The 27831-nt window shown below is 42.5% G+C and overlaps 1 protein-coding gene across 1 annotated transcript in view; it reads left to right on the forward strand.

Annotated features, from left to right (window-relative positions):
• The first annotated feature begins 2259 nt into the window (after positions 1-2259).
• The window catches only part of FASN (fatty acid synthase), a 40733-nt gene continuing 15161 nt past the window's right edge, over positions 2260-27831 (forward strand). The window contains 23 exon segments of the mRNA XM_053960699.1: positions 2260-2341; positions 8131-8277; positions 8799-8951; positions 10450-10623; positions 11467-11667; positions 12147-12269; positions 12920-13035; positions 13275-13409; positions 15760-16213; positions 16568-16755; positions 17581-17770; positions 19203-19297; positions 19701-19835; positions 20134-20337; positions 21876-21991; positions 22436-22611; positions 22962-23153; positions 23442-23522; positions 23621-23806; positions 24126-24305; positions 24534-24737; positions 25988-26298; positions 26450-26839. Coding sequence (XP_053816674.1) covers positions 8151-8277; positions 8799-8951; positions 10450-10623; positions 11467-11667; positions 12147-12269; positions 12920-13035; positions 13275-13409; positions 15760-16213; positions 16568-16755; positions 17581-17770; positions 19203-19297; positions 19701-19835; positions 20134-20337; positions 21876-21991; positions 22436-22611; positions 22962-23153; positions 23442-23522; positions 23621-23806; positions 24126-24305; positions 24534-24737; positions 25988-26298; positions 26450-26839 — 4131 coding nt within the window. The 5' untranslated portion in view covers positions 2260-2341; positions 8131-8150.

The raw sequence follows: 27831 nt of genomic DNA on the forward strand, positions 1-27831 counted from the left end.
GCACAATATTCCGGTGGTATGAGATTCTGTCCATGTGTTAAAAGCAGCATAAAAGAGCAGTTTCTTCCATGATATTTGTAAAATTGCATTTGAACCTGGAAAACATTTCTCTTTATTCCTTACACCGTGGGTGTAAGTTGATGGGCTGCAGACTTCAGAAATGCCTTTGTGTAGGTTTGTATGCAGGTTTCTATGGGGTTTTTTTTGTGGTTTTTTTTTTTTTTTTTTTTTTTTTTTTTTTTGCTTGTTTGAGGGTTTTTTGTTCGGTTGGTTTTGGTTTTTTTGGGGTTTTTTTGGGTGGGTTTTTTTTGGCAGTTTGTTACTTTGTTTGTCTGGTTTGTGGTTTTTTTGGGGTTTTTTTTGGTTTGGTTTGGTTTGGTTTGGTTTTTTTTGGTTTTTTTTTTTTTTGGTGGTTGTTTGGTGTGGTGTCCCATTTACTCCCCCTCCCATGTCAACTGGCATGCCTGTTCATGCAGACCTCTTGCCAGTAATGCAGCTTTAATTTATTCAGTCTCCCTGAGAAACAGGTTTCCTTAAGTCAACTGTAGGTAAGGAAAGATGATAGCTGGGTTGTTTCATTTTATTTTACTTGTGGTAGAAAAAAAAGTAGCTCAGTTGTTGTACATGTATTTCAGAGTACTTCTGAGAACATAGCATGTAAGTATGAAAATTAACAAAATATGCACAATAATAAATCATATGGACATACTGCATGGGGTGGTTGTGCTAAGGATGTACTAAATACGGCAGGAAAATATATTTCTCTTATGACCAAAATATTTAACAAACTGGGCACTGATTTCTAAGAAGCAGATTAGAAGAGTGGCAGCAAGGTACTACTGTGGATACTGTTGAATTATACAAAGAAAGGAATACCTACAAAGAAGAGAATTCAGGCAGATCACAGAGTACTGAAACGGTAAAAGAGGACATTTTTTATTGTTGTCCTTATCAAAGGGTTAAAAACCTGTTATGTTGAGGAATATATAGATAAAGGCAAAAGGTCTGTCCCGAGAAGGTCCAAATGGAGCTGTATTGCGAAGGGGCAGTGCAAGCGCTACCCGGGAGTGGGGCCTCTGCCCAGAGCCAGTTCAAAGCCATGAAGAAGAGACAAAGCGGGGGACTTTCTTGCATCCCCGTGTTCAAGCCCACATTTGCCGACCGAAAGGCTTTTGTGTTTCGGAGTGGCAGTCGCAGGGAATACAGAGGAAAATTCAGATTCGTTATTGTTCGGGTTTAACTGAAGGAGTGCAAGTTACAGGGAAAGTGGATGAGAGGTGCCCACACGCAGAGCGATCCGCCCCGTTCCGCTGGGAAGGGGGGCGTAGCAGGGGCACGGCGGGGAGGGAACCTCTGGCTCCCGCCCCCCGCCTCCGGACTCGCTCTGCTGCCGCCAGTCAGGGCGGCGCGACGGGCCTGGGCACGGGGCAGCGCATCCCTGGCCGGCGTGCCTGCTGCCCTGTGGTAACCCCGGGACCGCGCTCCGCCGGGGTGAACGACCGCCGCCGCCGGAGAGCGACGGGTGCAGCTCGCTCTCCCGGCGGCCGCAGCCACCCCTCAGCCGTCACCACATCGCCTTATGGCTTAGCAACACCGCGCGGGCCCCGCGATTGGCAGGGCCGCGCCCCCGCCCACGTGCCCCCTCCTCCGCATTGGGTGCCGTCCCGGGATTGCGCGTCCGGCCCCGCGTCCTTTCCCTTTGTGCGCCGCGGGTGCGCTCGGGCGCTGCGCGAGCCAACCGCGCTTGGACCGGCGCCCACCGAGCCCTCACCTCAGTCGCCGAGCCGCGGTGCCGGCACGGCGCGGTCGTACGCCCCACAGTGTACCTACCCGGGGGAGGTGGGAGAGGGACACGACAAGGTCCGCGCCCACGGGGGGTCGGCGCTGCCCAGTCCCCGGCCAGGCCAGGCCAAAGCCAGGCACGCCCGCAGCCCAGCCTTCCACGGCCTCCAGTACGGGGCGGGGCGGGGCGCGAGAGCTTGGCCCCGTGCCGCGGCAAGCGGGCCCGTCTGTGTCCGCCCCGGCCTGGCCAGGGCCCCCTCCTCCCGTGGAGCGGCTCCGGCGGGCAGGGGTTGGCATCACCCAGGGTCTGACCGGGGCGGCCCTGCCCCGACTCTCATTGGACTGCGGCGAGGCGTAAACTGTCAGCCCATGTGGCGTGGCCGCTGGAGGTGGCGACTGCTTAAATACGGGTGGGAGCTAGAGGGAGATAGTGAGGAGAGCGCGGAGTATTGGCCGTGCGCAGCCCGGCACCAGCCACCGCAGCGTCCACCCCGCAGCATCTCGATCCCGCACTGAGCTGACGACAGAGTCTTACCGACACGAAGCCATCCGTACTTGTGTAGGTATCGGCGGGACAGCGGGTGCGGCGTAGTCGGGAGGGCGACAGCTTCTGCTCCAGGCTCCGCGGGCCGCTGCGCCCCGCGGGTGCGCTGGGGAGGCTCCATCTTGCCCTTTACGCCGGGTAGGCGATGAGGGTCCCAGGGTTCGGCGGGAGTCCGCAGGGTCGGTCCGCGCGACCGGAAGGTTCTCCTCCCCGGCCCTGGGGTCGCCGCGCCCTGTTGCTGCGGGCTGCTCTCCCGTGGCCCAGCGCGGTCGTTCCGGGGGAGTCCCCCACCTCAGCGGCTGCTTACCGCGCCGCAGCCTCCCACTCCGCCCGCCCGGCAAGGTGGCTGCATTGTGGTGCTGGCGCTCGGCCATCTTGGCGGCGGGCGGGGACCGACCCCTCGCAGCCGGGCCGAGCGGGATCGGGGACGCGGCCGGGCCCCGCGGGCTGCGCGGCCTCAGCTGCCGCAGCTCGGGTGCCGGGCACCGCACTGCCTCGGGTGGGCGCCAGGGCCGGACGGGCCGCTCCACCCGGGCAGCGGGGCCGCGGCGCTGCATTCTGCACACCGTCCCGGGTTAGGGCGAAGGCGCGGTCGTGGCAGGCTGAAGAAGCTTGTACGAGAGGATATCGGCGCTCGGTATTGGGAAGGGAGACTCGCCAATAGGTTCTGGGAATCCATCTGAGAAAACGTGCCGTGTATATTGCTAAACTATTTTTTCCCACTTTGCTATAAACCAACGGCCCACACGAAATGGCCCGGTGATCGTACACCAGTATGGATTTGACGATGCGATTCTGTTACAAATGTGACCATCTTCACTCTTTGGGTGTTTTTGCACCTGTTTGGTTCTTATTCCACATTCCTTCCCTGGCCTACAGCTTAATGCATACTGAATGCATATTGTCCTAGCTAATAACTTTATTTGGATGTTTAAATTTAATCAGGCAATATTAAAGGTGTGTAAATTAACTTGCCTACTCCATCACACCACCTTTAGGGGCTTTGGAGCATGTCTTGTCTTAAAAAATGGGAGAAGAAACCTCAAGCCACATGAGCAAAGGATTCAGCTTTTCCTGCAGCCTCTATCCTTCTAGAAACAAAGTGAAAAGACTAGTACATTGTGAAAGGCTGCATTTAGTGAGTGACTTCAGAGAATGAGGGCAGTTTACAAACGTGGGACTTAGATTTTTATACAGGTAACGTCTGACCACTTGGGAATCAACCAAGCTGTGTTGATTCCATGAGTAAAGCCTAACTTACTATTTCTCCAGTAACAGATTTGAATCAGATTGTGTTTCCCCCCAAGTATTGCTTTTAAAATATAAACACATTCTACTGTTTTTCATTTGTGTTGTGGTTGATAGGACAAATACCTGAAGCAGAAGCATTTGAAAGATCTTTGTTAAATTGAATCTGTAACATACAGATGGATGGTAGCCAAATGCTTTGAAAAGAATGAAAAGCCAGACTGTGTTTGCTTCTATTCTGTGAATGGGGTTTTTGGAGGCAAGCATTATAGCTCTTCATAAGTGAAGTTTCTGTGTAAGGGCACTTTTTTATTACAAATTTTAGAAATGATAGCCAGAGATTAGGAAATCTGGGTTGTGATGTAATCATACTGAAAAACAAAGAAAACAGTCCTTTTGTCAATATCTGTGCTGAAGAAAGCTCTGGAGGAGTCATGAGTGTTTCATTTTACAATAATGAGAGATCCTGAAAAGATGAATATTTGGACTGTCTAGAAACAATAGCAGAGCTGACTTTAAGGATTTTGTCCCACCATGATGACAGCTATCAAAAGAACAGTGAAATAAATATTTTGATCCTGTCTAGGAAAAGGAAATGTGCATCAGGCAAAACAAGATTTGGGTTTTATTTGTCATTTCTTTGCGAACAGCTGTTTCTCTCTCCCTCTCCCCTTCCTTTTTTCACCAAACCCTAGGTGAACAAGTTACAGCGGAATAGGTTAATGTTCAGTGTTTGGCAAGTCAGGTATGAGTGGGCAAAGGCATCAGATTTTACCTTTGCTTTGTTTGTCAGTTTTGATTTTGGATTTTTTGGCTTTTCTTTCCCTTTATAAGCTTATATGCTTAATGGTCAGAGGGTTATTTCTGTAGGGAAACAGTAGATAAAAGTATTGTAAAAAAGTTGTACAGCTGCCAGGGACGGTGGAAAATGATGGTTAATACTTTTTAAATTAATTTTTGTTGCCAAATTAGTGAGGGACTGAAAAAAAAAGTTTTAAATGCAATAGAAAACAGTATTTCAACTTAAGAGTAGCTTTGATACCAGAAGGGATTGTTAGTTATTACTTATCACAGACTGAATGAGTCAGCAGCACAATAGAATTGCTAAGAAATATTGTGCAAATCCAGCAAGATGGTAGTTTAGGCTTAAGTGAGGCGTCTACTGCACTGATACTTCGGCAGAGGGAGGGAAGGTTGGCTGTGGTGTGTTTGCTTCTCTCCACTCAATTAAAAACACTAGCTTGTCTGAGGAAAATTCATACAACTCAATTTAAGCAAAAGCATAGGATAAACTGAGGAAGAAGAATGTTAGATGTCTGGTTGGATTCAGAAAATACAGCCTTAAGAAATAGAAGAGCCCTGTTTGTCCCTCTTTATCTTCTTTGTCTCCTGTTTGGACCTGTTGCTTTTGAACACTTCGCTCATCAGAGGTAGTAGGAGCAGTCTGTTTGTATGTTTTCTGTAGTCTAATCTCCTTTAAAACGTCTGTAGAAATAAATGGTCTTTCTTGATCTGTGCTATGCCCTATACTTGAATTTCTGTCAATGTACTGTGTTATTTTGTATAGTCAAAAAATGCTGTGTGGAAAACAAGTCTCTAACAAAATAAAATAATAATGCAATACACCATTTGGGGGCAAATTCAATCAACTTTAAAATGGTACCTGCTTACTGTCTGTCAAGGAAGACTGAAAACATTGTTGGTAGCTGTAACAACTACTGTAATCACTGTTTAATCAGGGATGGCTTCATATTCATGACTTTTCTTCTTGTTTTCCAACAACATGATCACTCTTGTTTTCCAACAACAGATCCTCTCTGCTGTTCTGCTGCTTAATTCACAATTTGTATTTTATCTTAGATGTATGTATTTGGCGATCTTTGTGGCAAATTTAAATCTTTCTGGTTCTTTGTGTATTAAAATATTTTAATTTGTGGCTCTTCTTACCTGAGTTAAAATTATCTTCTTGGCTCTTATTCGTCTAATTTTGATTACTGCAGCATCTTTTTCTCCACCTTTGACACAGTCTTGCTCAACTACATTCATAACAAGTTGGCAAAAATTGTTTCATTGATGAATTTCTTTACTTCACTGTCTGAAACAATGTTTCATCAATTGGTTTTACTTGGATAGAGTTTTTCTGATACTCCAGGGAAAGAGATGTGGGATGAGAAGGAACAATCAAATAAGTCATGTTTCAGTCCCCTGAAATGGAAATTATATTTCTCTCCCTAGAGATCATCACCTAAAGAGCTGTGTTATAAAATTGAGTCATGCTTAAATTTTCATTTTTGTGTCTCATATTTTAAGCTTAAATAGTAAACTTTGTGCTCAAGATCTCTTTCACTGCCCCAGCACAGAAACGCTGAAAGTGTAGTAGAATTGTGGCCCTTGGTTGGTTTTTACAGGTACAGTGGTGAAGCCAATAATAAAACTGACTTACTAGTTTTGTGTGAGTGGAAAAGCTCTTCAGCTCTGAGTGGACTGGGCCTATTACTACCAACTTAAGTTTTGGGGACCAGTTTCTCAGTAAGGGCCTTGCTCAATTTGGCCCTTAATGTTTCTTTTTTTAAATGAACAAGAGTGGAATAGACCTTCTGTTGTTTGGGTATTTGACACAAGACCTAGAAACCCAAGATGTCCTTGTGGGAGCATTTCTGCTTCTGCTCCCAGAAGGAATGGACTGGGTGAAGTAATCATCTCTTCTTCTTCAGTGTTAGGTGTTGCATAATTCCACCAGTTACTCCACAGATCTGAATCAAGATTACTGCTGAAGGAAAGAAGGGTGAAAGAAATCAGGCAACCTCTGTGGTGTTACATTCTGGCAGAGCTACACCTCAGCTGTACAGAGTGCTCTGCTTTCCTTCTGCACGCTCCAGCAACCTCATGCAGCTATGGCAAAGTGTCATTTTGCCTGAGCAGTGTAGTCCATGGATGGAAGAGGAGCCTGTTTCTTGCTCAAAAGCATCAGGATGTCCTGAAAGGGGCTGCAAAACAATGCCCAACTGAAACATCTTGGGTTGGAAAAACAGCCACTGAGCACTCATCAGAGAGTACCCATTAGTGCTGTATTTTGGAGAAGATGATCAAGCACCAGCAGCACTTAAGGAATGGGCCTGCATGCCACTATGTAGCATAATACCTGATGGAAGTCAAACTTCAGGTCTTTCATAACAAACCTTTTCCTTCCAAGTTATTAAGTCAGACTTGTAGTTGTTTGAATGCCTGGTTTCCTTTGTGTTTTTCACTTGTTTAAAATCCCACACATTGAAGAATATTTTGCCCCTGCTTACCAGAAGAATTATTTAAGGAAGTACTGTGAATGCTTACTTTCTTTTTGGTTCCTGCAGCTGTACTTTTATTTATTTTCATGTTAAAAAAAAAAACTCCCACCATATATATGGGTATTACCCCTACTCCTTTAACTTGTCTACTTAGGATCTAAAATTATAATTTTAATTTAACTGAAACCTCAAGTTAACTTTGCCTCCTGTCTACTTAGTTGTTAATATATTTTTTACTGTAGTAGAAGATAAAGGAGTGTAGTATACGAGCTATCATTTGGTGCTGTGGTCTGATACAGGTGCCCTGCCATGGTATGTTATGCACCATGATGCTCTCCTGTGGTATTTGAGATTGGGGTCTTGAATGCAAATTTCTTGGGACAACAGCTGATGGTTTTCATCCTGTCTGTATTCCAGATCTGTTCTGCCAGAGCATATCTTAAAGCACCACCCTCTATTGTATAGTCGGTGCCACATTCGCAGTTCTTTAAACATGTGGCAGTGCAGGGTCCAGTTAGAAAACACTTTAGATGTAACACTTAATTCTTTGGTTTTAACATTTAAAATGATGCTGAATTGTACTGTAATCTTTGTGCTTTGTGTGGGTTTTCTCCTCTGTGTGTATGGGGGTTTGGTTTTTTGTTGGTTGGCAGGTTTGGTTTGGGTTTTTAGTCAGGATTTCGTTTGCTCAGAGTTAATGGGAGGGGGTTAGGGTTGTGTTACTTATTTGGGGGGTGGTTTTGTGCAATCTTGTAGTTTTGTTTGTTTGGGGTTTCTTTTTTTTTCACATCCAACAAATCTTTTGATTATTGATTCTTAAGTTAGCATTTAACTTTGGAATGATTGTAGAACTTGTTTTGCTACCTGTTAGGTTTGCCTTGTAATTATGTATTTTACTATGTGTATTTCATCATTTCTCCACCCACCTCTGCTCCAGCATGTTAATCTTTCTTCTCTGCTGACTTCACAGAGGCTCTGCATTTAGTAGAGGTAGACTTACTCATTTTCTGGTTGTCATATAGAAACTGGTGGTTCTCAGAGCCTAATGCTCCTTCAGGATCATTTTTTTCATCCTTATCAACCTCGTGGGTCTTACGGTCCATTTGATTGGTTGGGTTTTTTTTTTTTTTTTAATAGTAGAGACTCCATGGGCTGTTCCTGTGTGGGTGTTCCTGCAAATATGCTTGTTTGTCACAACATGTCAGGAAGACAAGACACATATGCTCTCCTCTGTGTGAAATCTTACTAGCCTTACTGCTTTGTGGATCTCAGCAACAGGGAGAAGTTAAGAGATGGAGGACGTGGTGATTGCAGGCATTGCAGGAAGGCTGCCAGAATCTGAGAACTTGCAAGAGTTTTGGGAGAACCTGCTTAATGGAGTTGATATGGTCACAGAGGATGATCGGAGGTGGAAACCAGGTGAGTGCTTATTGTCCCTCCTTTTGGAGCCCTGAGTTCTGAGTATTTTAGAGGAATTATCCTATGAAAAGAGAATTTATGAGATCAAAATCCTTCCAGACCTGAACTAATTTCTGATAAATCATCAAAAAATTCAGTAACAGAATACTTTTATGAACTGATTTGCAGAAGTCAAAAGCAGCTTTTCTTTTTCTTCTACTTGGTGACTGATTGGAACCACCATTTAGACTATATGTCCTTGGTACAACTTGCCAAAGTAAAAATGGTTAAACTAGATAGATGTCTTTGCTGCTATATCCAGGAGAGTCCTAAAAATTGCAGTTGTTTTTGCTAATGCAGCATTCTCATTCCCAAATGAGGTAGGTCAGCAGATACTCATGCAGCCCTCTGGGTACTGCACAGGGGAGTGAGGTTTCATGTGTAGTTGAAAATCAACTGTGGTCATTCTGTACTGTGTCTCAGCTTGTAGCTGCTTCACCATTTATGTATTTTGGGACTCAGTGTCAAATTTTTCTTCACAGGCATTTATGGACTGCCCAAGAGAAATGGAAAGCTCAAGGACATAAGCAAATTTGATGCATCTTTTTTTGGGGTTCACCCCAAACAAGCTAATACAATGGATCCTCAACTTCGCTTGCTGTTGGAAGTTTCTTATGAAGCTATTTTGGATGGAGGTAAGTGGATGGATGACTGAAGAGGGAGAATGAAGCTGTAACAGGTGTAGACATGCACCTGTGTGATGAGAACTCTAACAAGGGAAAGCCATCACGTTAGAGAGGAGATCCAAGACATGCTATGGGGTTACCAGATCCCAGCGTAAGGGTTAGAACAAAGCTGTTGTCTCTGGAATGCAAACAAAGAAATCAGTGCTGACTGCTAGCAAATCTGTACCTACATCATATGGTACAACCACAAACTAGTATGACAGAATCACTTCAACAGTCAATGGTACTAGAGCTTTTCTATGTTTTGCTCTACCCTAACATTCCATAGTAATTCCTTTGTAAAAGGAAAAGAAGTATGACTTGATTAGAATTCTCATGCATGGTATAAAAGAATGACAGATGGCTTGATGTATTCCTGTCTATTGGCCAGATTCTTGGAGAGCCTGTAGCATTTTATCTGTTTCTAAAGAAGGTTTTCCTAGTGCTTTCAGAAATAGGATCCTCTCTCTTCTATCACTGCATCACAGTGTTTTGAGATTTTGAATTACTTATCCACCAAGCCAAGTTTATTCTTCATGTTAATCAGTTTCATGTCAGAACATAAGCAGATGGGGAAAAGTTGGAACCACCTCACTAGTACTGACTAGTTACAAATTTGAAAGAGGGCAAATTTAGGTTAGATATGAGGAAAAAATTCTTTACTGTTAGGGTGGTGAGATATGGAACAGGTTGTCCAGGGAGGCTGTGGATGCCCCAATCCTGGCAGTGTTCAAGGCCAGGTTGGGTAAAGTCTTGAGCAGTCTGGTATAGCATGGGGGTTGGCACTAGATGATCTTTTAAGGTTCCTTCCAACACTTAACATTCTGTGACTTACTGAAATGAACTTTTGCTTCTCTGCTTCTAAGCCTCCATCTGGAGATTGAATATTTGTCTCCAGGACACCTTAAGCACAGAGAAGAAACAGCAGAGATTTATTGACCTTGCTATGTGGCTTTTTAGAGCAAAATTGTTTCTTGTTCTGGTTGTTGGCTATTTTTATAATTAAGAATTCTCATTTCTCTCTTGTACTCCAGATCTTGGCTGGAGAAAGATATTGACATGCTCACATGACATTTTATGTGCCATGATTTTTCTCCCATTCAGTCTGCTCCTTTTCTTTTTACTGGAAGTCAACTGTTAGCTTCTCCTGTAAGCATTTGTACTTTTCGTAGTCCATGTACTTTTTTACACAAGACTCTAGTAATGCCCAGCTAGGCTGAAAAGCTTTGTCAGGGCACAGCATGTTCTGGCCAAAAGTCAATACCAAACTTCTCATGGACTCTGAAGTAAGACACGTAAGGTCTGCAGTTGAAACAGTTAAAAGGTTAGTAAAGGTGAGGGAACAATGCTGCAGGCCTGCCAGAAAGGGGCAATAAATAGCTTTTCGTGAACTGATGCCAGTGTACCTGATATGTCCCCAGTTTGCCCTTCATTTTGTTTACTGTAATCTACCTTCCAATCCCCATAGGTATTAATCCGGGCACCCTCCGTGGCACAGACACAGGTGTATGGGTTGGTGCCAGTGGGTCAGAAGCTACTGAAGCCTTTAGCCGAGATCCAGAAGAGCTTTTGGGATACAGTATGACTGGCTGTCAGCGTGCTATGTTTGCCAACAGGATTTCCTACTTCTATGACTTAAAAGGTAAGTATTCCCCAAACCTGTTGATGCTGAGCAGCAATTGCAGTTTCAACATGATTGTACCACAGTTGCTGTAGAGATTGGGATGGATATTATGGCACAGACCCCTTTTGGAAAAAGAAAATAGCATGTCATTGTTCTTAGGAGTATGTAGGTATGAGAAGTAAAAAAACATGTAGTGACTATATGATAGGACCCCCTATAAGGCTTTATAACTCAGCTGCTGCTGTTAGGTATAGCTGGTGTTCATTTGAAAGATGGTGATGTCAGGAAGCCTTCATGGCCTCTAGACTGCTGTTTGGTACCAAGATATGTGGAAGTCAGCTAGACCAGAGATAAACTGCTACTGTCTGTAGCAGTTGGCTTTTTTTTTGAGTGAAGTGGAAGAAGTAGGAGAGCCACAGAAATGATGCGATTGCTGGCATGGGTATGATTCAATCCATGTATGGTATTGAAGGGGATGGAGAGATGGAAGTTGATGTGGATTGCAGCAGAGAACAGAGATAATGGCAAAGGCAGCATCGGGAAGGATGAGGGATTTTTGTTGACTGGAATGGGTAATTAGATGAGACTTGCCTGTAAAGCTGTGTTCTCTTTTTGATGGAGAGGCAGAATTTTTAAAAATGCCCTTAAAGCAATTCACATTTTTTTCCCATTTTTCTCATGCCTTACCTTCTAACTAGGCAGAGCTGGTGATTCTAGCCTCCCAGTGCATCAGGTTTATCTGCTATGTTCTGAAGCAACTCATATTTAACATTGTTTTTAATATGTTTCTTGTAATCCCATCCTGTAGTCTTTGAGAAGAATCTAGGAAATTAAGGTTGTTTTTCCCTTATGTTTCTTAAGGACCAAGCCTAACTGTTGACACAGCCTGCTCCTCTAGTCTCATTGCTCTGGAAAACGCTTATAAGGCAATTCGTGATGGGCGGTGCAGTGCAGCCCTAGTAGGCGGGGTCAACGTCTTGCTGAAACCCAACACATCTGTGCAGTTCATGAAACTGGGTATGCTTAGTCGTGATGGTGCCTGCAAGGCTTTTGATGTTTCAGGTAAGGCATTAGTACAAAAGCTTATGTTGTAGGAGAGTAACTTACTGTACAGTCTGTGACCAGCTAACTCTTTCAATACAGCAAAGAGCTAACCTTGTAGCTGTTCCAATGTGCACTGTTTGGGCCATATGCTGATCTCTGTTGCATCCTCCATTGAACCTGGAAAACTAACTGTGGGGAAGAAACTGATACCATATGGTTCATCCCTCTGCCTCTGGGGAGAAAAATTACCTGTCTCTTGATGGAAAATTTCTGTTGTGATATTTGTGATGAATACTGTGTCTTTCTAGGTCATGGCATTCTTCTTTAAAAGAGATAGATATGTCAAATTCTCAAAATAGTCTGTTATAACAGACTATATATAGTCTGTTTCAGACTATTCTCAAAATAGTCTGAAAGCAGTCATTTTCCTACATGGTGTTTGGCAACATTTTACAAAGCAGAGCAGAAGTCATGACTCCTTCTCTCTCTGCTCTCAGGAGATGGATATTGTCGCTCTGAAGCTGCTGTTGTTGTTCTTTTGACCAAGAGATCTATGGCTAAGAGGATCTATGCCACAATTGTAAATGCTGGAGTTAACACTGATGGCTTTAAGGAGCAAGGTAGGTCTTGCTGCTGAAAAGTGAGATACCTACAGAACTGTTCCGTCTAGAGTCTTTGCCATAAAAAATGGTCTGTTGTAGGGTTCTTTAGATGTGTGAATGTTTTTTTTGTGTTTGAGTTTTTTGGTTTTTTGGTTTTTTTTTTTTTCATTTTCTGGTTTTGATAATGCAAAGTTCAAGACTTTGTTTTGTAAAGAACTTAAAGGAGAAACTTAAAGGTGGTTTGTACTGAAGTAATAGCAATGTCCTCTTGCTAGTTTAGCATTCCTCAGGACATCTCTGCAGTAACTTCTGCAGTGATGGTAGAAATGTAGGTATAGTATTATAACTGTAAAGCTCTTACCCTACTGTTGTCCAGCTTCTCCTGCTCTCCAGTTGTGGTGACACAAAGCTTCACATGTTTTACTTAACCTAGACATCTAGTATTCTGTTATTCCACCCTAGTCCAACTCATTGCTTTACATTAATTTCTGGTTCTTCTGCTCTTCTTAAAAAGAGCCTGAGAGTTTGGTGCTAAGGACATGGTGAAAAGGTCTTTAGTTTGATTTTTTGGGGAGGGACCTGGCAGCCCAAAGCAAATGAAAGGATGCTAAAATCAGAACAGGAAGCACCTGACAGGAGAGTGGAATTGATGGCAATTTTGATCCTAGGTGTGACATTCCCATCTGGAAAGATGCAGGAGGAGTTGATCAGATCTTTGTACAGGGAAAGTGGTGTCAAACCTGAAGAAGTGGAGTATATTGAAGCTCATGGGACAGGCACCAAGGTCAGCATGGTCCCTTAGGGACTGAGTGTTTTCTTCCCTTGAATTTCGTGCCACACTTTTCTGTTAAATTATTCTTTGTTTTCCCAAAGTAAAATCCTTTTGCCTTCTACCAATTAGTAGAGTAGATTCTGCTTCACTACTTTTGGACTTTGCCCAAATGCCATAATCTTTCAGATTTCCCTTTTGGGGTGTGTTTTGGAAGTGCTGGCTAATAGCCGTTCTGATTCTCTTCATACTAGGTTGGAGATCCACAGGAAGTAAACAGCATTACAAGTATCTTCTGTGACTGTAAGCGGGAGCCACTGTTGATCGGATCAACCAAGTCAAATATGGGTCATCCAGAGCCTGCCTCAGGGCTTGCTGCATTAGCCAAGGTAACAGGAGGCTTGAGAAGGAAAATTTGGGATGATGGGTAACACCAGTGTGTGGGGTTTTGTTTGGTTGTTTTAGGGAAAATCTGCATTGATTCAGGGTAAAATGTTCACTGATAATTATAAGAACTCAGGTGTTTCTCTTTAACTACTTGCCTCATATGTGAATACTTTTAAAAGCTCGGGTAGCTATCCTGCAAACCATCAAATGCTCAGGTGGCCCTCTGCTGTGTTCACACACACTTCAGTTCCTGCTTCCTACTGAATTCTATAGGAGTATAGCTCTGCTCAGAATGAATGCTTTGGGATCCTTTTGTTAATCCTTGTTGATTACTTTTTCAGTCCTTACACTGGACCTTCCAACAGAACTCTGCTGCAAGTCGTTTGGGTTTGAGGCACATACATGTATAGGGATTTTGGAGTAGTTGACAGTGACCAAAGATGAGAGGCAGTGTGGGCTTTCAGTGCCAAAAGAGCAGCTGATCTTCTGGCTTTCTGTCAGGGATGTATCATCTCTTCCTCTTCTCTCTTAGGATGGCAGGAAGCCAGGTGAGTTCTCTGGGATGAGGCTACCAGCATGAATAACTGTCTGTCTTAGCAACCAGCTTGCTAACTACTGCTGTAGGCAGACAGTCATCTATTGGCTCTGGCTGCTAAACTGCTTAGCAGAGAGCTAGCTAATGTTCACACTTGCTTGTAAGCCTATTACCATAGAACCCTGCAAACCAAAGTCACGTACACTGCCACTGCTAGAATTTTAGACTCTTCAAAGTGGTTGCTTGTAACCCAAATACAACTCACTGTGTAGTAGCCTCACCTGCATGGCAATAGCAGTATCCATCTCTCTGTAGAGAAAAGTTTAAGGTTTTTTAGTGCCTTTATCTCTGACTGACACATTCTTCATAGAAAGAATAATATCTTAGTCATAAAAAAAGCTTCTCAGTCCATATTGTGTTGCAGGTAACAGTTTGTTTAGTGTGGTTCTGTAATCCATCAGGATTATCATAACTTTGAGGTAGTGTTGCCCCCACCTCTACACCAAACCCAGCGTTTCTTAGACAGTAACTGTCTAAGTATGTCTGCAGTTTGTGTGTTTTCTTCTAGAATTCCATAAAATGCTGCTATGTGAGGTAACAGGAAATTCAGTCTTGAAAGTATCAGATTTCAGACTTGAAGAGAATCCATTAATTATATGGATAGGTAGGAACGAAACTAAGGCTTGCCAAGGCCTCTTCAGTCAAATTCTGATAAGGAAGGGAAAACTCGCCTGCATCTTTGAATTACTCAGTCTGTCTAATCACTTGTTTTGCAGCAAAGACAAAGCTTTTTGGTGGCACTGGTAGTATGCTCACTGTACTGTGCTCTCAAACCTAGGTAGAAACCATGGCAAACCTAAAGTACAATGTGTATCAGTGTACAGCAGCAGAACATTCAAAGTGCATAGTATTGTAGATGTAGGACAGTATGCATGAAAATCCTTACACTACAGCTTTAAGCATGTTGACTGTGAGTTGAAGTTTATTTATACTGGCTCTTCTCCCAGGTAAGCTGCCATGTCTGATAATCAACTCGAAAGAGTATGTCTCTCTGACCATTCTGGGGCGATGAAGGAACTGTTGAACATACAGGGCACACTGTGTTTGCAGCTGACCTTGTTGCCTGCAATTTGCTGGGCTTGTTCCACAGACGAATGTGGGCTTGGTGTCATGAGCTGTATGTAGAGAGAAGCTACTGAGAGAAGGGAGCTCTTGCTTTTTTTGGCAGAGATATTTTGTTCCTCACATTGTTTCAGTACTTTCCTTTGGCTCTGCCAGTTCTGCCCAGTCTGCTGTTTCTGCTTTTTTGAATCAAGACAAAAAATGGTGTAAAGCAGGAAGCAGACTTCTTTACCAGTGCTTCAGCTTGATTCTTTTGCAGCAAAGCAAGAAATAGGAGCATTTTGTTGCAGTAAGGAAGAGGATTTGTGACTGTGTGTGACTGGGGAGGGATGAAGTGGAATGTGATAAAGGGGTGAGATCTGAAAGGGGAAATAGATGATGTGATAGTCTTAGTACCTAGGCTGCTCTTCCAGCAAGACTGCGTGGCTTGCCAGTTAGAAAGAGACTGGAAGCTAAACTTCATGCTACTACACTCAACTTCCCTGCTGACTTCCTGCCTGGTCTGAAAATTTGCCTAGGTGATGCAGTTGCTACCTCAGTAACATCAATAATACTATTCTCTGAAATGTTCCTTTATCCAAACATAGAGAACTGCTTCAGAATATGCTACATGGTCATTTGTAGTAAAATAATAACAAGTAAAGAATGTTTGTCATGAGACAATGTGGAGCACAGAACACTCTTTTTTCTTTCAGGTCATTCTCTCTCTGGAACATGGGCTGTGGGCTCCAAATCTTCATTTCAATACCCCAAATCCAGATATTCCTGCCTTACAAGATGGCTCTCTGGAGGTAGTTTGTAAACCAACACCAGTGAAAGGCGGCCTTATCGGTATCAACTCTTTTGGTTTCGGGGGTGCTAATGCTCATGTCATTCTGAGGCCAAATAAAAGCAAATGCCAACCTCTGGAGACTAGTAACTTGCCAAGGCTGATTCAGATTTCTGGCAGAACCCAGGAAGCTGTGGAAACACTAATTCAAGAGAGCAGAAAACATGGAGAATGCAGCCCATTTGTAAGCCTGCTCAACGATATCTCTGCAGTGTCCTCCATGCCCTACAGGGGCTACACACTGGTTGGCACTGAAAGTGACATAAAAGAGATTCAGCAAGTTCAAGGATCTGGTAGACCACTCTGGTACATATGCTCAGGTAGGTGTGCAGCATTGAGTCCAGGCTTTTCTATTCCTCTTTAGATCTGGGGCTTGAACAATTGTATTCTGTGCTCTAGTGTTATTTTGCAGTGTAGCATGAGGAAATATTTTGCAACTCTGTGACATGTCTAGGAGTCTTGTGTTTTCTGTATTTTATCAAAACCATCCAACTTAACTGTCTTCTGATTATAGCAAAGCCCAGCAAATAACAAGCAGTGCCCAGTTTAAAGAATGTAAGAAATGTACAATGTTCTGCTCTTAGTTAGAATTCTTCAACTGCCAGAAGTGTGTTGTGTCTACTCCTGTTTCAGAGTATTACTAAAAGCTCACTTTCTCCTTGCGTATCCTGCAGGCATGGGAACACAGTGGAAAGGCATGGGCCTGAGCCTTATGAAGTTGGATGTGTTTCGCCAGTCTATATTGCGTTCAGATGAGGCTTTGAAGAACACAGGCCTTAAGGTCTCAGACCTGCTGCTGCAAGCAAATGAGAACACTTTTGATGACACTGTTCATGCATTTGTTGGATTAGCTGCTATTCAGGCAAGTCGCAATGGGCTAGTGGAGGGGGGTAGTGGACTCAATCTACATAAGCTAATGTATCTGTTTGGCTGGTAACACTTTATACCAATTAATGGAAGCTTGTTTTGTGTAATCAGCAAGTGGCAGCTGTTGGAAATATCTCTCTGAGAGGAGGGAGTGAGTTGTGCCCTTAGAAGTTGGGGCTTTGCTACTTCCAAGTACATAACAAACTTTTTGGTACGGGCATTCTTGGCCTCACTGCTTTTTTTCTTACAAGATGTTTGGACTAATATTGGTCTGAACTGATTTGCATGTGTATTCGTGTGGATATGTGGCGCAGTTTCTTCCATTAAGAGCTTTAGGAATGTCTTTAAGTTTTAGGCAAATGCTTGTGCCAAGGAGCAAGGTTCCATTTAATGTCTTCTAAAATTTGTTCTGCAAATGATCTAAGTCCAGCTGAATGAAGCCTCTTCATGATTCCGAGTGTCAATATGGTATTCATGGTTTCTTAATAAACTAGAGGTCAAGCTTTTAAAGTGGTCTGGAAAGCTGGTCTTAGCCTCTTATTTTGTACAGACACATTCTTGGCAGCTTCATGTTGTTGGAAATATTTTCTTAATAGAAAATTAGATTGTGAAGAGGCTCAGACAATACTGGAGTTGCATGATGATTCTTGGGATTGCTTTGAAAGGAGGATGGAGCTGTAGTTGTGGGGGGGAAAAAAGCAGTGAGGCCAAGAATGTCTGTACCAAAAAGTTTATTATGTACTTGCTACTGCTATGTACCTTTGAAGCCTGACACCTGCTTACTCTGGCGTGGAATCAGTAATTTTACTTCTGTTTGCAGATTGCTCAGATTGATATGCTGAAGGCTGCAGGTCTGCAACCCGATGGCATTTTGGGCCACTCAGTGGGAGAACTAGCTTGTGGCTATGCAGACAACTCCTTAAGTCATGAAGAAGCCATTCTTGCCGCTTATTGGCGGGGACGATGCGTTAAAGAGGCCAAACTGCCACCTGGAGGAATGGCTGCTGTTGGTAGGTATACCCTTACCAAAAGAGTGATTCAGGAATGTGTATCTGATCTCTGTTGTATGCCATTGGGATAAAATTGGTCTCTGAAACTCTCATGTCTGTAAAATCTTGGCCACTGTTACCTCTTCTTTGTTTTCTTCTGATGTAGAACAGGTTCTTAAATATTTAAGTGGATAAAATGGTAGTGATCTCTGCTGTGGAATACATCAGGATTTTGGTAACCATCCCAAAATTTAAGTGGAAATGGAGGGATTTATTGTCAGGTGATGAATGACAGGCCTCATAAATAATACCTTGAAACAAGGTGAAAATGTAAAGCACTGAGTTTTTTGGCTCTTGATAGATATCATACACACACAGATGTGTGTATATATGTTTTTGTTTTGTTTTGTTTTTTTTAAATTTTCTTTTATTTTTTGTAATTTTGTTCAAAAAGAGACTTCTGATTGTCTGCAGGAGTAATGAGATGTGAAAACAGTAAGCCACTACGATGTAGTGGGCAGCTGCCTAATGAATTTGCTACAGCCTAATAGCACTTGGGAGTAAGATTTCTTCTGAGCAAGCTTTACTTTGTGTTTGTGTAAGTCATATAGTTTTGCCCACTGTCGGGTAAAATTTTGGACCTAGCAGTTTTGCTTTGTAGTGTAACTTTGTAGTGACTTACATGTTTAAAAGTAAAATTATTCTTGGTAGCACTGTTGTTCTGTTTCTTATTGGATGCAGTGGTCAATTAAAACCTGAAACACTTCGAAGAAAAGTTGTTGCAGGTATAATGCAGTCTATTGGATTAGAACACTTGTTATAATCTCAGATTTCTTAATTTAGGTAATGCTCCAAAGGACTACCTACCTAATTTAGCTTTTTTTTCCCCTTGAGATTAAATAAATGACACTCTTATCATAGAACTTGGAAAGCTGCATATAGTATGTTTTTGGTAATCTGATGTTGAGTTCAAGTTCTTCCTGTGACTTGTATCTGTGTAATGTATGACCAGATGCTTTGTATGTTAACCTGGCATGCCACTAGAGTTACTGATTTGTATGAATATTTTGTGTCTCTCAGCAATCCAAGCTAGAGCAGGGGAGAGAGTGCATGGGTTTGGCTCCAAGAAACTAATGGCAAAATGAGACTAAGCAACCACTTCTGTAGCTTCTTTGAAAGTGCGGGGGTTACCCCCACCTCATTCATTAATGGGATGGTGCAAAGATTTGGCCTTGTGTTCAGCTTAACTGTGATAAATGTCATGGTAAAGCTCTAGGGTAAATATTCTTAGCTTTTGCAGAATTGCTTTGGAGGGGAGAGGGAGGTGCCCGTCAGTACCTCCCAATTTTGCAAAGTGCTGAATTGAGTACAGCGACTGTGCAGTTAAGATTTCCTCCTCTTATGAGGCTCATAGCTAGAAACACTTTTGTTGTCCTGTGGTCTTCTTCTGCAGGTCTGACATGGGAGGAATGTAAACAACGCTGTCCTCCAAATGTGGTACCAGCCTGTCACAACTCTGAGGACACTGTCACTATTTCGGGGCCTCTGGTGAGCATGGAACTGATACAGTGTGTACTGGGATTGTGAGTAGGATCTGCGAAGTTCAAGTTTGAAGAAAGCATGAAGCTTACTTAGCGTTCATCTACTTGGAAAGGGGAGCTGGATTGAAGTGGTGGAGTGGACATAATATAAACTTGTATAAACTTACACACTCAAATATTCTGTGAGAGGAAGTGATATTAATGCCTCAGTAAGCTAGTAATAAAATCTCTTATATCCATGGGCATAGAGGATGATAAATTATAAGACTGAGAAGGGCAATAACCTCATCACTGCTGTGGCTCCCCTTAAATGGCAATTAATGAAGGGTATGGAGGGACTACTGTGGCTTGTACAGATACCAAGTATTTTGTGAGCTTCTCTCTTAGTTCGCTTATATTTCTCTTCTTAGGACTCTGTGAATGAGTTTGTAGCCAAACTGAAGAAAGATGGTGTGTTTGCAAAGGAGGTGCGCAGTGCTGGCGTTGCATTTCACTCCCATTACATGGCATCTATTGCACCAGCACTGTTGAATGCTCTGAGAAAGGTAACGTTGCCAAACCGTGGCTTGCATGGCTTATGCTCTGACACCTAGGTTGCCTATAGGTTATGTTGAGCTTAAGGGGACTCCTTTCTGAGAAGGAAGAGAAAATCTCTTGAAGAGCATGTAGACCTCTGTGAGATGTAATGTTTGAAATCACTTGGTCTGGAGCAGGAGGACGTCCTGAGCAATCAACCTGGGAGAAATGACGTGCGAAAAGGAGGAACTGCTTGCTTTGGCCAATCCTATTGCTCTCTATGACTTTTAACTCTTTCTCCTGTCCTTCTTTCTTGACTGTCTGTAGGTCATTCCAAACCCTAAACCTCGCTCGGCACGATGGATCAGTACATCTATCCCTGAATCTCAGTGGCAAGGTGATCTGGCTAGGAATTCCTCTGCAGAGTACCATGTGAACAACCTTGTGAATCCAGTCCTGTTCCACGAAGGTCTGAAGCATGTTCCAGAGAATGCCGTTGTAGTAGAGATTGCTCCACATGCTCTTTTACAGGTATCGTATTTGATTGTTTCAGTATGACACTGTATTGATAGTATTGTGCTGTTAAAAGGAGTTTGAGGGTCTGATGACTAGGGAAGACTGCTTTTTTTTTTTTTTTTTTTGCTTTTTTTTTTTTTTCTTTTTCCCTAGTTCTGAGAGCCTTTGCTTCCTTCAGTACTTCTGAGCTTTTCCCAGTTTTAATGTTAGTTTTTTTCTTTGTTTCTGTGTGGTTTTTTAGGGGGTGGTGTATGTTAATACTAAAAATAAAAAATCCCTAACACACTACCACTTCCTCACGCAGACATTCACATTGCTGCTGCTATTTGTTCCTATGCACTTGATAACTGATAGCCAGCTTTCTGAACTGCATAATGAGTAAGGAAAGCATTTCATGGTTTGGATCTAATGGAGAGTGTGTGCAAAAATTATGGTGGAGTGAGACATGCAAAAACTTAACAGGCCTTCTCTATGAAAAACATATTTTACCATCTGTACTCTGAATTTGGGTTGAAGTTTTGTCTTAAAAGGTGGTGGATAGCAGTGGTGTTTTCCCATCTTCTCCTAGATCAAGTAGTCTGAGACCACAGGAACTTACTTTCTTCTTAAACTCCTTTCTCTAATGAGATCAGGTCATTATTCTTTTCTCCCTGCCCTATAAAAATTGATTCTCATGGAATTAACTTCATAGTAGAGAATGCAGAACATGAGGTGCATTGGGAAATACTTGCTTCTCAGGATCAGTGGTGTGGTCTTGTCTCTGTCCCTTAAGTCTCTAGGGCTGGTCTTTTTTATTTGGTCAGTGGCATGCAAGAGGAGAAGTCTTAGGAAGAATAGTAGTTACTCAAGATTAATAGTTACACAGTGCTTCTGAGTTTCAATCCAGTGTATTTTTACTATATCATGTTGGTCTTATGCTTTGAAAGTGACTTGAAGGGAGAATCAAGAGTAGTTTTTAATCTGGGCATATATTTTTTCGATAGAGATTATATGCCTCATGTTGAAATCATTGAGCAATTTTGGACTCTAAAGCAAGTGACTAAGCCCTCATTGTCTGGGTTTGAGAGTATCTTGATTTTGTCTTCCATTCCTTTCTTTTCTCATGTAAAGACCACATAATCAGCTTGAAGAGAAGATAAAAATTGGGTCAGGTGTTCAAAGCTGAGTTTTTTGGTCTAATAGCTTTTGCTTGAGAAATGCTCTAGGATATTTCAGATTATAAGGTGCTTTTCCTGGCAAGGGAGTGTGTGCAAGTGGGAGGCATGAGAAAGTGACTTAGCAGTTCTTCAAGTGCAGGTTTTGATTTCACTTCACAGTCTGCTTGGGAAAGGGATATTTGTGTTTTGGCAGAATTACATTAATATTCTGTAGGTTCTGTTTTATTAGATGTGCAACAGCTTGGGTTGCTGGAAGGGTACTCTTCCCTGTTAAAGTGGTGTATGTGCCAGCAGCTAGCACAGATACATAAGTAGTTTGAGACCTAAAGACAAAAATTCAGAGACAAAGTAGTAAGTGATGCCTTCCACCAGTGATTATGGATTCTGCTTGACCAGGCTATCTTGAAGAGAACTTTGAAACCAACTTGCACCATTCTGCCTTTGATGAAGAAAGATCACAAAAATAATTTGGAGTTCTTCTTAACACACATTGGAAAGATTCATTTAACTGGGTAAGGAGACTAGGGGAGGAGGGTGAGTGGGATAACAGAAGGGAATTCAGGTCTCTTCTCTAATATGCATGTCTTCACATGGATTCAAACACTCCTTCAAGAAACCTTGAAATAAATGGGATGTACATTTGTGCTTTACATACTTAGTATGCTCACTTGTGAAGTGTTCCTGTGGGTTAGAGACTGCTTGGGCAAGGAAGGTGCCTTCTAATGAGAAGTCCCATTTTAAAGGCCTAGGAACCTGGCACTAGCTTCTGGAAATAAATTTTGCATCTTACAGACTGTTAATTACAAATTTGGCTGCAGTAAGTATTCATGGTACATCTCAGACATGGAGTCTGAGACCAATTACTGTCTGACCTCTTAAGTATTATAACCAATTTTTTTCCTTACTTTTTTTTCCCATCCCTTCCCCCACTGTCTTGATTATTTTTGTCTTTTTAGGATAAATGTTCTTGGAAATAACTTGTTCCCCTCTGTGGAATACCCTGTCCCTGTGGGAACACCCCTTATTTCTCCATACATCAAATGGGACCACAGTCAGGACTGGGACGTTCCGAAAGCTGAAGACTTTCCAGCAGGTTCCAAAGGCTCTGCATCTGCTTCAGTCTACAATATTGGTGTGTTGTTTGTTTGGGTTTTATTATTTGTTTGTCACTTTCCTGCTTTACCTGTGTTTCCTTTTGTAAAACTAAGAAAAGAATACTCAAAACAGCATCCTGGAAGCCATCCTCTGAAGCTTAAATATTTGGTTTGGATTGACAAAAACCTGTATCTGTTTCTGAAATGGGATGAGAGAACATGAAAAACCAGGAACCTCTGTTGCTTTAAACTAAGAGTAATTCTAAGAGCTGCATGTTGTCAGGCAGGATAGTTGGAGAAACTAGAGCCTCTTGTAGATATTGAGGAGGAAAAACCTCTCTATTAGAGTGTTTTTATTCTTTTTATTCTGCTCTTTGTTCTTTGACAGATGTGAGTCCTGACTCCCCTGACCACTACTTGATTGGTCACTGCATTGATGGCAGAGTTTTGTACCCTGCAACTGGGTACCTTGTGCTGGCTTGGCGAACACTGGCACGGTCTCTTGGTGTGGCCATGGAGGAAATGGCTGTTATGTTTGAGAATGTCACAATTCATCAGGCAACTATCATTCCCAAAAAGGGTGAGTGAGGAGTGCTGGTATAACTGCACAACTATGTAGTGAAGATGGAGGGAGTGGGAGGAAAGGAATGCATGGGAAAAGTGAGGAGGAATGCAGGAGAGGGACTAAAGAGGAGTGCAGCATGACTGAGCAAAGGAATGGATTCATACAGTCAAGTAGTATGCATTATGGTCATTTTTATTACATGCTGTGAGCAGTAAGTCTAGAAATTGTGAAAGAAAATGTTCTGCTTCAGGATGGTAGAAATAAATGATCTCACAGTCCTGTCTTCCTCAATGTTTCTTGAAGGATCAGTACAGCTGGAAGTAAGACTCATGCCTGCTTCCCGCTGCTTTGAGGTGTCAGGAAATGGGAATCTGGCTGTGAGTGGTAAGTGAAGGAAGTATAAGTGTATATATACAGTCTTAGAATATCCATTCTTTATAAACAATTATAATGATCATTATTCGTGTTACTGTGCCCTTCAGGGAAGATTTCAGTCCTAGAAAACGCTGCTCAGAAGAATTTCCGTAACCAGCCAGATGGCTTTCGGACTCAAGTAGACAGGAGCTCAAAGCCCGGACTCTTGAAAGAAGACGTTTACCAAGAGCTGCATCTGCGTGGATATAATTATGGACCAACTTTCCAGGGTGTTCTAGAATGCAACAGTGAAGGTGAATTTCCTTTCAAAAGAGCCTTCCTTTCAAAATTTCCTTACAATGAGCCTGGCTATCGTAATGATGACTATTTGATCTTTTAATACAAATGGAATTAACAGTTCGCCTGACTGTGTCTTGTGAGATAATTATACTTTGTGTGATAAGAGAGAACAACCAAGAGCATTGGGAAAGTTTTTCTCTCCAATGTAGAACTGTGTGGTGGAGTTTACAGGGGAAGCTGGGTACATACACCAAACTTGGCATTTAATAAGCAGTGACATTCTAGCATCTGATGAATGATGAAATAGTGAGGCTTTCTCTTCCTCTTCTGCAGCAAGTGCAGGAAAAGTTCTGTGGAATGGGAACTGGGTGACCTTCCTTGACACTCTGCTACATATGCTGATCTTACCTGAGGCTGGCCGCAGTCTACGCTTACCCACGAGGATTCGCTCGGTCTGTATTGATCCCGTGCTGCATCATGAGCAGGTGTGCCAATACCAGGACAATATAGAAGGTAATGTCTCTCATGCTTGAACTTCTGCTGATTGCTTTGACTACTGGGTGAATGTGTGAATTCTGAAGTAGTAGGATGAATTTCGATGGGGGGGCCCTCTTAGTGTCCAAGCTATTCTGCAACTCTGTAACCTCTCTATGAAAGAGCCTGACATAGCACTGTTCATCAAATCACCTTGAGCAAAATATTTTTTTGTTTTCCAACTTACATTTCTTTCCTGACTTTCAGCTTTTGAAGTTGTTGTGGACCACTGTCTTGATAACCTTAAAGCAGGAGGTGTTCAGATCAATGGTCTTCATGCTACTGTGGCACCACGACGACAACAGGAACAGATACCTCCCACCCTGGAAAAATTCTGCTTTGTGCCCTACACTGAGAGTAGCTGTTTGTCTTCAAGTGCCCATCTTCATGCCTATCTGGAGCACTGCAAAGGTGGCGTGGATTGCTTTCTTGTCATACTAGGAGAATCTTCTAGCCTGAGAGAAGTGTCTTGAGAGAAGCTGTTCATACTCCTTCAGAACATCCAAGATATTGTGTTGTAGAAGACTTCAGCAAGGGTTCTCTGTACAATTGCTGGAAGCTAAAAGCTAGTTCTGCCTGAGATCTCTAGAATGTGGGAAAGAGTAAAAAGCTGTGAAGAAGGACATCTTTCCTTCTATAACAGTCAGATGTGGTGTCAGATGGCACAACCCTTCTGCAAGCAGAGAGACACAAATCATCTTTAACGAGAAATCCAACCTAGTTGCTTTAGACCCTGGCAGGGGAGATTACTTAAGTGAGTTTTTAACCTTTTGGTTAAAAGGTTTGTTTTTCCCTGTGAACTGCTAAGATAGGCAAGGTTCCCATTTGTTCCTTGTTCCCATTTGATTGTGGGCACATATCCAAACAGGGAAAATGATTTAGTGAGGCACACATTCAAAGCAATTGTTTGCCACAAGAATAGAATAGGAGCAGTTCAGTCTGTTGTGAAACTGGTAGCTAAATACAGTGTTTTTGATGAGGAGACATCTACTAAACTAATCACCTTAAGTGCCTTTTCATCAAAGAGAAAAAAAAAATTTTTTTTTTTTAATTTTTACTCTAGTGGTGAATTTTGCTTCATCTTGAGAGAGTAATTTTTTTCATTCTGTGTTGGTGAAGTGTCTTCATGCTCATCCTCAGATTTGGCAATAGACTTTAAAGATTTCCCTTTTTTTCTCCTTAGTTTTCCCCTGCAGCATCCAAATACTGCCCCCAGAGGGTATTTTTTCTAGGCTGTGGTGGGAATATTTTATTTTGTAATCCAGTTCCTGATCCTCAGTCATGATTAACTATTTCCCATCAGTTTATAAAGCAAAAAGGCATTTTAGTATTTTTGTATCTGCAGAAACTTAAATTTTCCTTCACAGTTCTCTAAATCAATCAGAAGTTTTCTGTTAGTTACCCTCTTTCAGTCAGTCTTACTACAGGTAATTGTGGGGTTTAGTTTGTTTTGCTACAAAGTCTACTAATTTGGGGCAACTACTGCACAATACATAATCATGTGAATGTAAGAGGCTTCACTGTAGCTGTGTGGGTGGGCTAATGATATAGGATGCTGTAATATGTGGTGCTGATCAGCTGGCGTAGCAAACGGAGGCAAAGAGGAAAAGCATTCTTGGAAAATCTTGACTCTTCCTTTCATTTCCTCTTCTATTCTATAGGTCTGATCAAGAACTTACAGTCTAAGGTGGCAGTGCATGGGGTCAAATTAGTCATCCCTGGACTAGAAACTGCAGTGGCTGCTACGGGGTCCTCATCCACACAGAAGGGCCTTCAGCATATCCTCGCTGAGATCTGCCGCCTGGAACTGAATGGAAACCTCCATTCTGAGCTGCAACAAGTTGTGCTTCGAGAGAAAATGCACTTCCAAAATGACCCTCTTCTCAGTGGATTGCTGGCTTCTGCAGAGTTGAGGACTTGCCTGGATGTGGCATTGGAGAACATGATCAGTCATAGGATAAAGATAGTAGAGGTTAGCTGGAAGCCTGGGATGGGACCGTAGCTAGTGTTACTAGGCCTTCCAGTAACCTAATTACATACTGCTGTTGTTCTAGTTTTAATTCTGGATATCACTCATGTTTTTATTTGGTTTTTGCTTTTCCTTCCTCTTCTTTCTCTCAAAGGCTAATGCAGGAAGTGGACAACTGTTCTCTCGTGTGAAAAGTATTCTGAATGCTCAGCCACTGTTGCAGGTTGACTACATTGCCACTGACTGCATCCTGGAAAACCTTTCAGCTATTGAAACAGAGCTACAAGATGCTGGTGTTGTCTCTAGCCAGTGGGATCCATCTAGCCTTCCCTCTGGAAATCTGACCGATGCTGACCTGGTGGTATACAACTGTTCGACAAGTGTTTTAGTGAATACCACTGAAATACTCTCTAATTTGGCAGCTGCTGTGAAAGAAGGAGGGTTTGTTTTGCTACATACTCTTCTTAAGGGAGAAACTCTTGGAGAAATTGTCAGTTTCCTTACAAGCCCAGATCTGCAGCAGAAACACAGCTTCCTAAGTGAGGTAAGCCTCTTGGAAGGACAGATACTTTCACCATGGATAGTCTGAGTCTGTTGCTTGCAAATGCCCTGATGGTAAATGTATAGTAGACATTGCTTGCATGCCTTTCCATTGAGTAGCACTTCCAAGAGTTTGGGTTTTGTTGATAATTCTGGAGTGGGGTTGTTGGATTTTGAATTTTGCAATTACATGGATTCTATCCCTTCACTTCCTGCAGACATTTTTTCAAGGGGATTTGAGAAGAAAGATTAAGTTCTTTGCTCTGCATCTTTCCCGGTGAACAGGGGGATAAAGAGAAGGCATTGAGATGCTACTAGCACTAATAACAAAAACCGTAGATCTATCATTAGTATCAATAGCCTGGTATTAGCAAATCCCTGGGAGAAGATACATGTCTGTTGAATGCACCTTCTCTGAAGGAAATTATACAAGCCAGGCAAGAGTGTGCAGGACTTAGATAGTTCTCAAAGTTTTCTAGATACAGACACTGTCCCATCGTCCTTGATATATAAGGGATCATGCTGTAAAAACCTTCTGCTGGTCTGTGCCTGGCATATGAAAAGCAAATGAATGCTTTTCTGAGAGCCTGCAGTAATTTTTATTTCATTCAGACAGTAATCCTTACATGTTTCTGGATATGCCATACATGCATTTTCATTCTTTTATTTTTCTGAAATGCCATTTCAGTGTAACTTAGGCATATGGATGCTTTTCCCCATGTCTGTGCATACAGGGCTTATGTGACATAGGGTAGACACATTCAAGTACACTATGGGATTTGGTGGCATGGTCATGTCTCATGGTCAGGTTTTTTGCACACCTGCTAGTGTGCTAAGACTGGTTCCCTAACTACGACTTTGAGATACTTGTACTCCCACTTTTGGAAGATCCTTTAGGGAAGAAGGAGTAGTCTAGATGTGGATAAAACACTGTTATGTTAATCAAACATGTATTTGTACTGAGATAATACAGAACAAGTTTTCAAGAAAAGTCAA

This window comes from Vidua chalybeata, chromosome 19 (assembly GCF_026979565.1).
Source record: "Vidua chalybeata isolate OUT-0048 chromosome 19, bVidCha1 merged haplotype, whole genome shotgun sequence".
Classification (NCBI taxonomy): domain Eukaryota; kingdom Metazoa; phylum Chordata; class Aves; order Passeriformes; family Viduidae; genus Vidua; species Vidua chalybeata.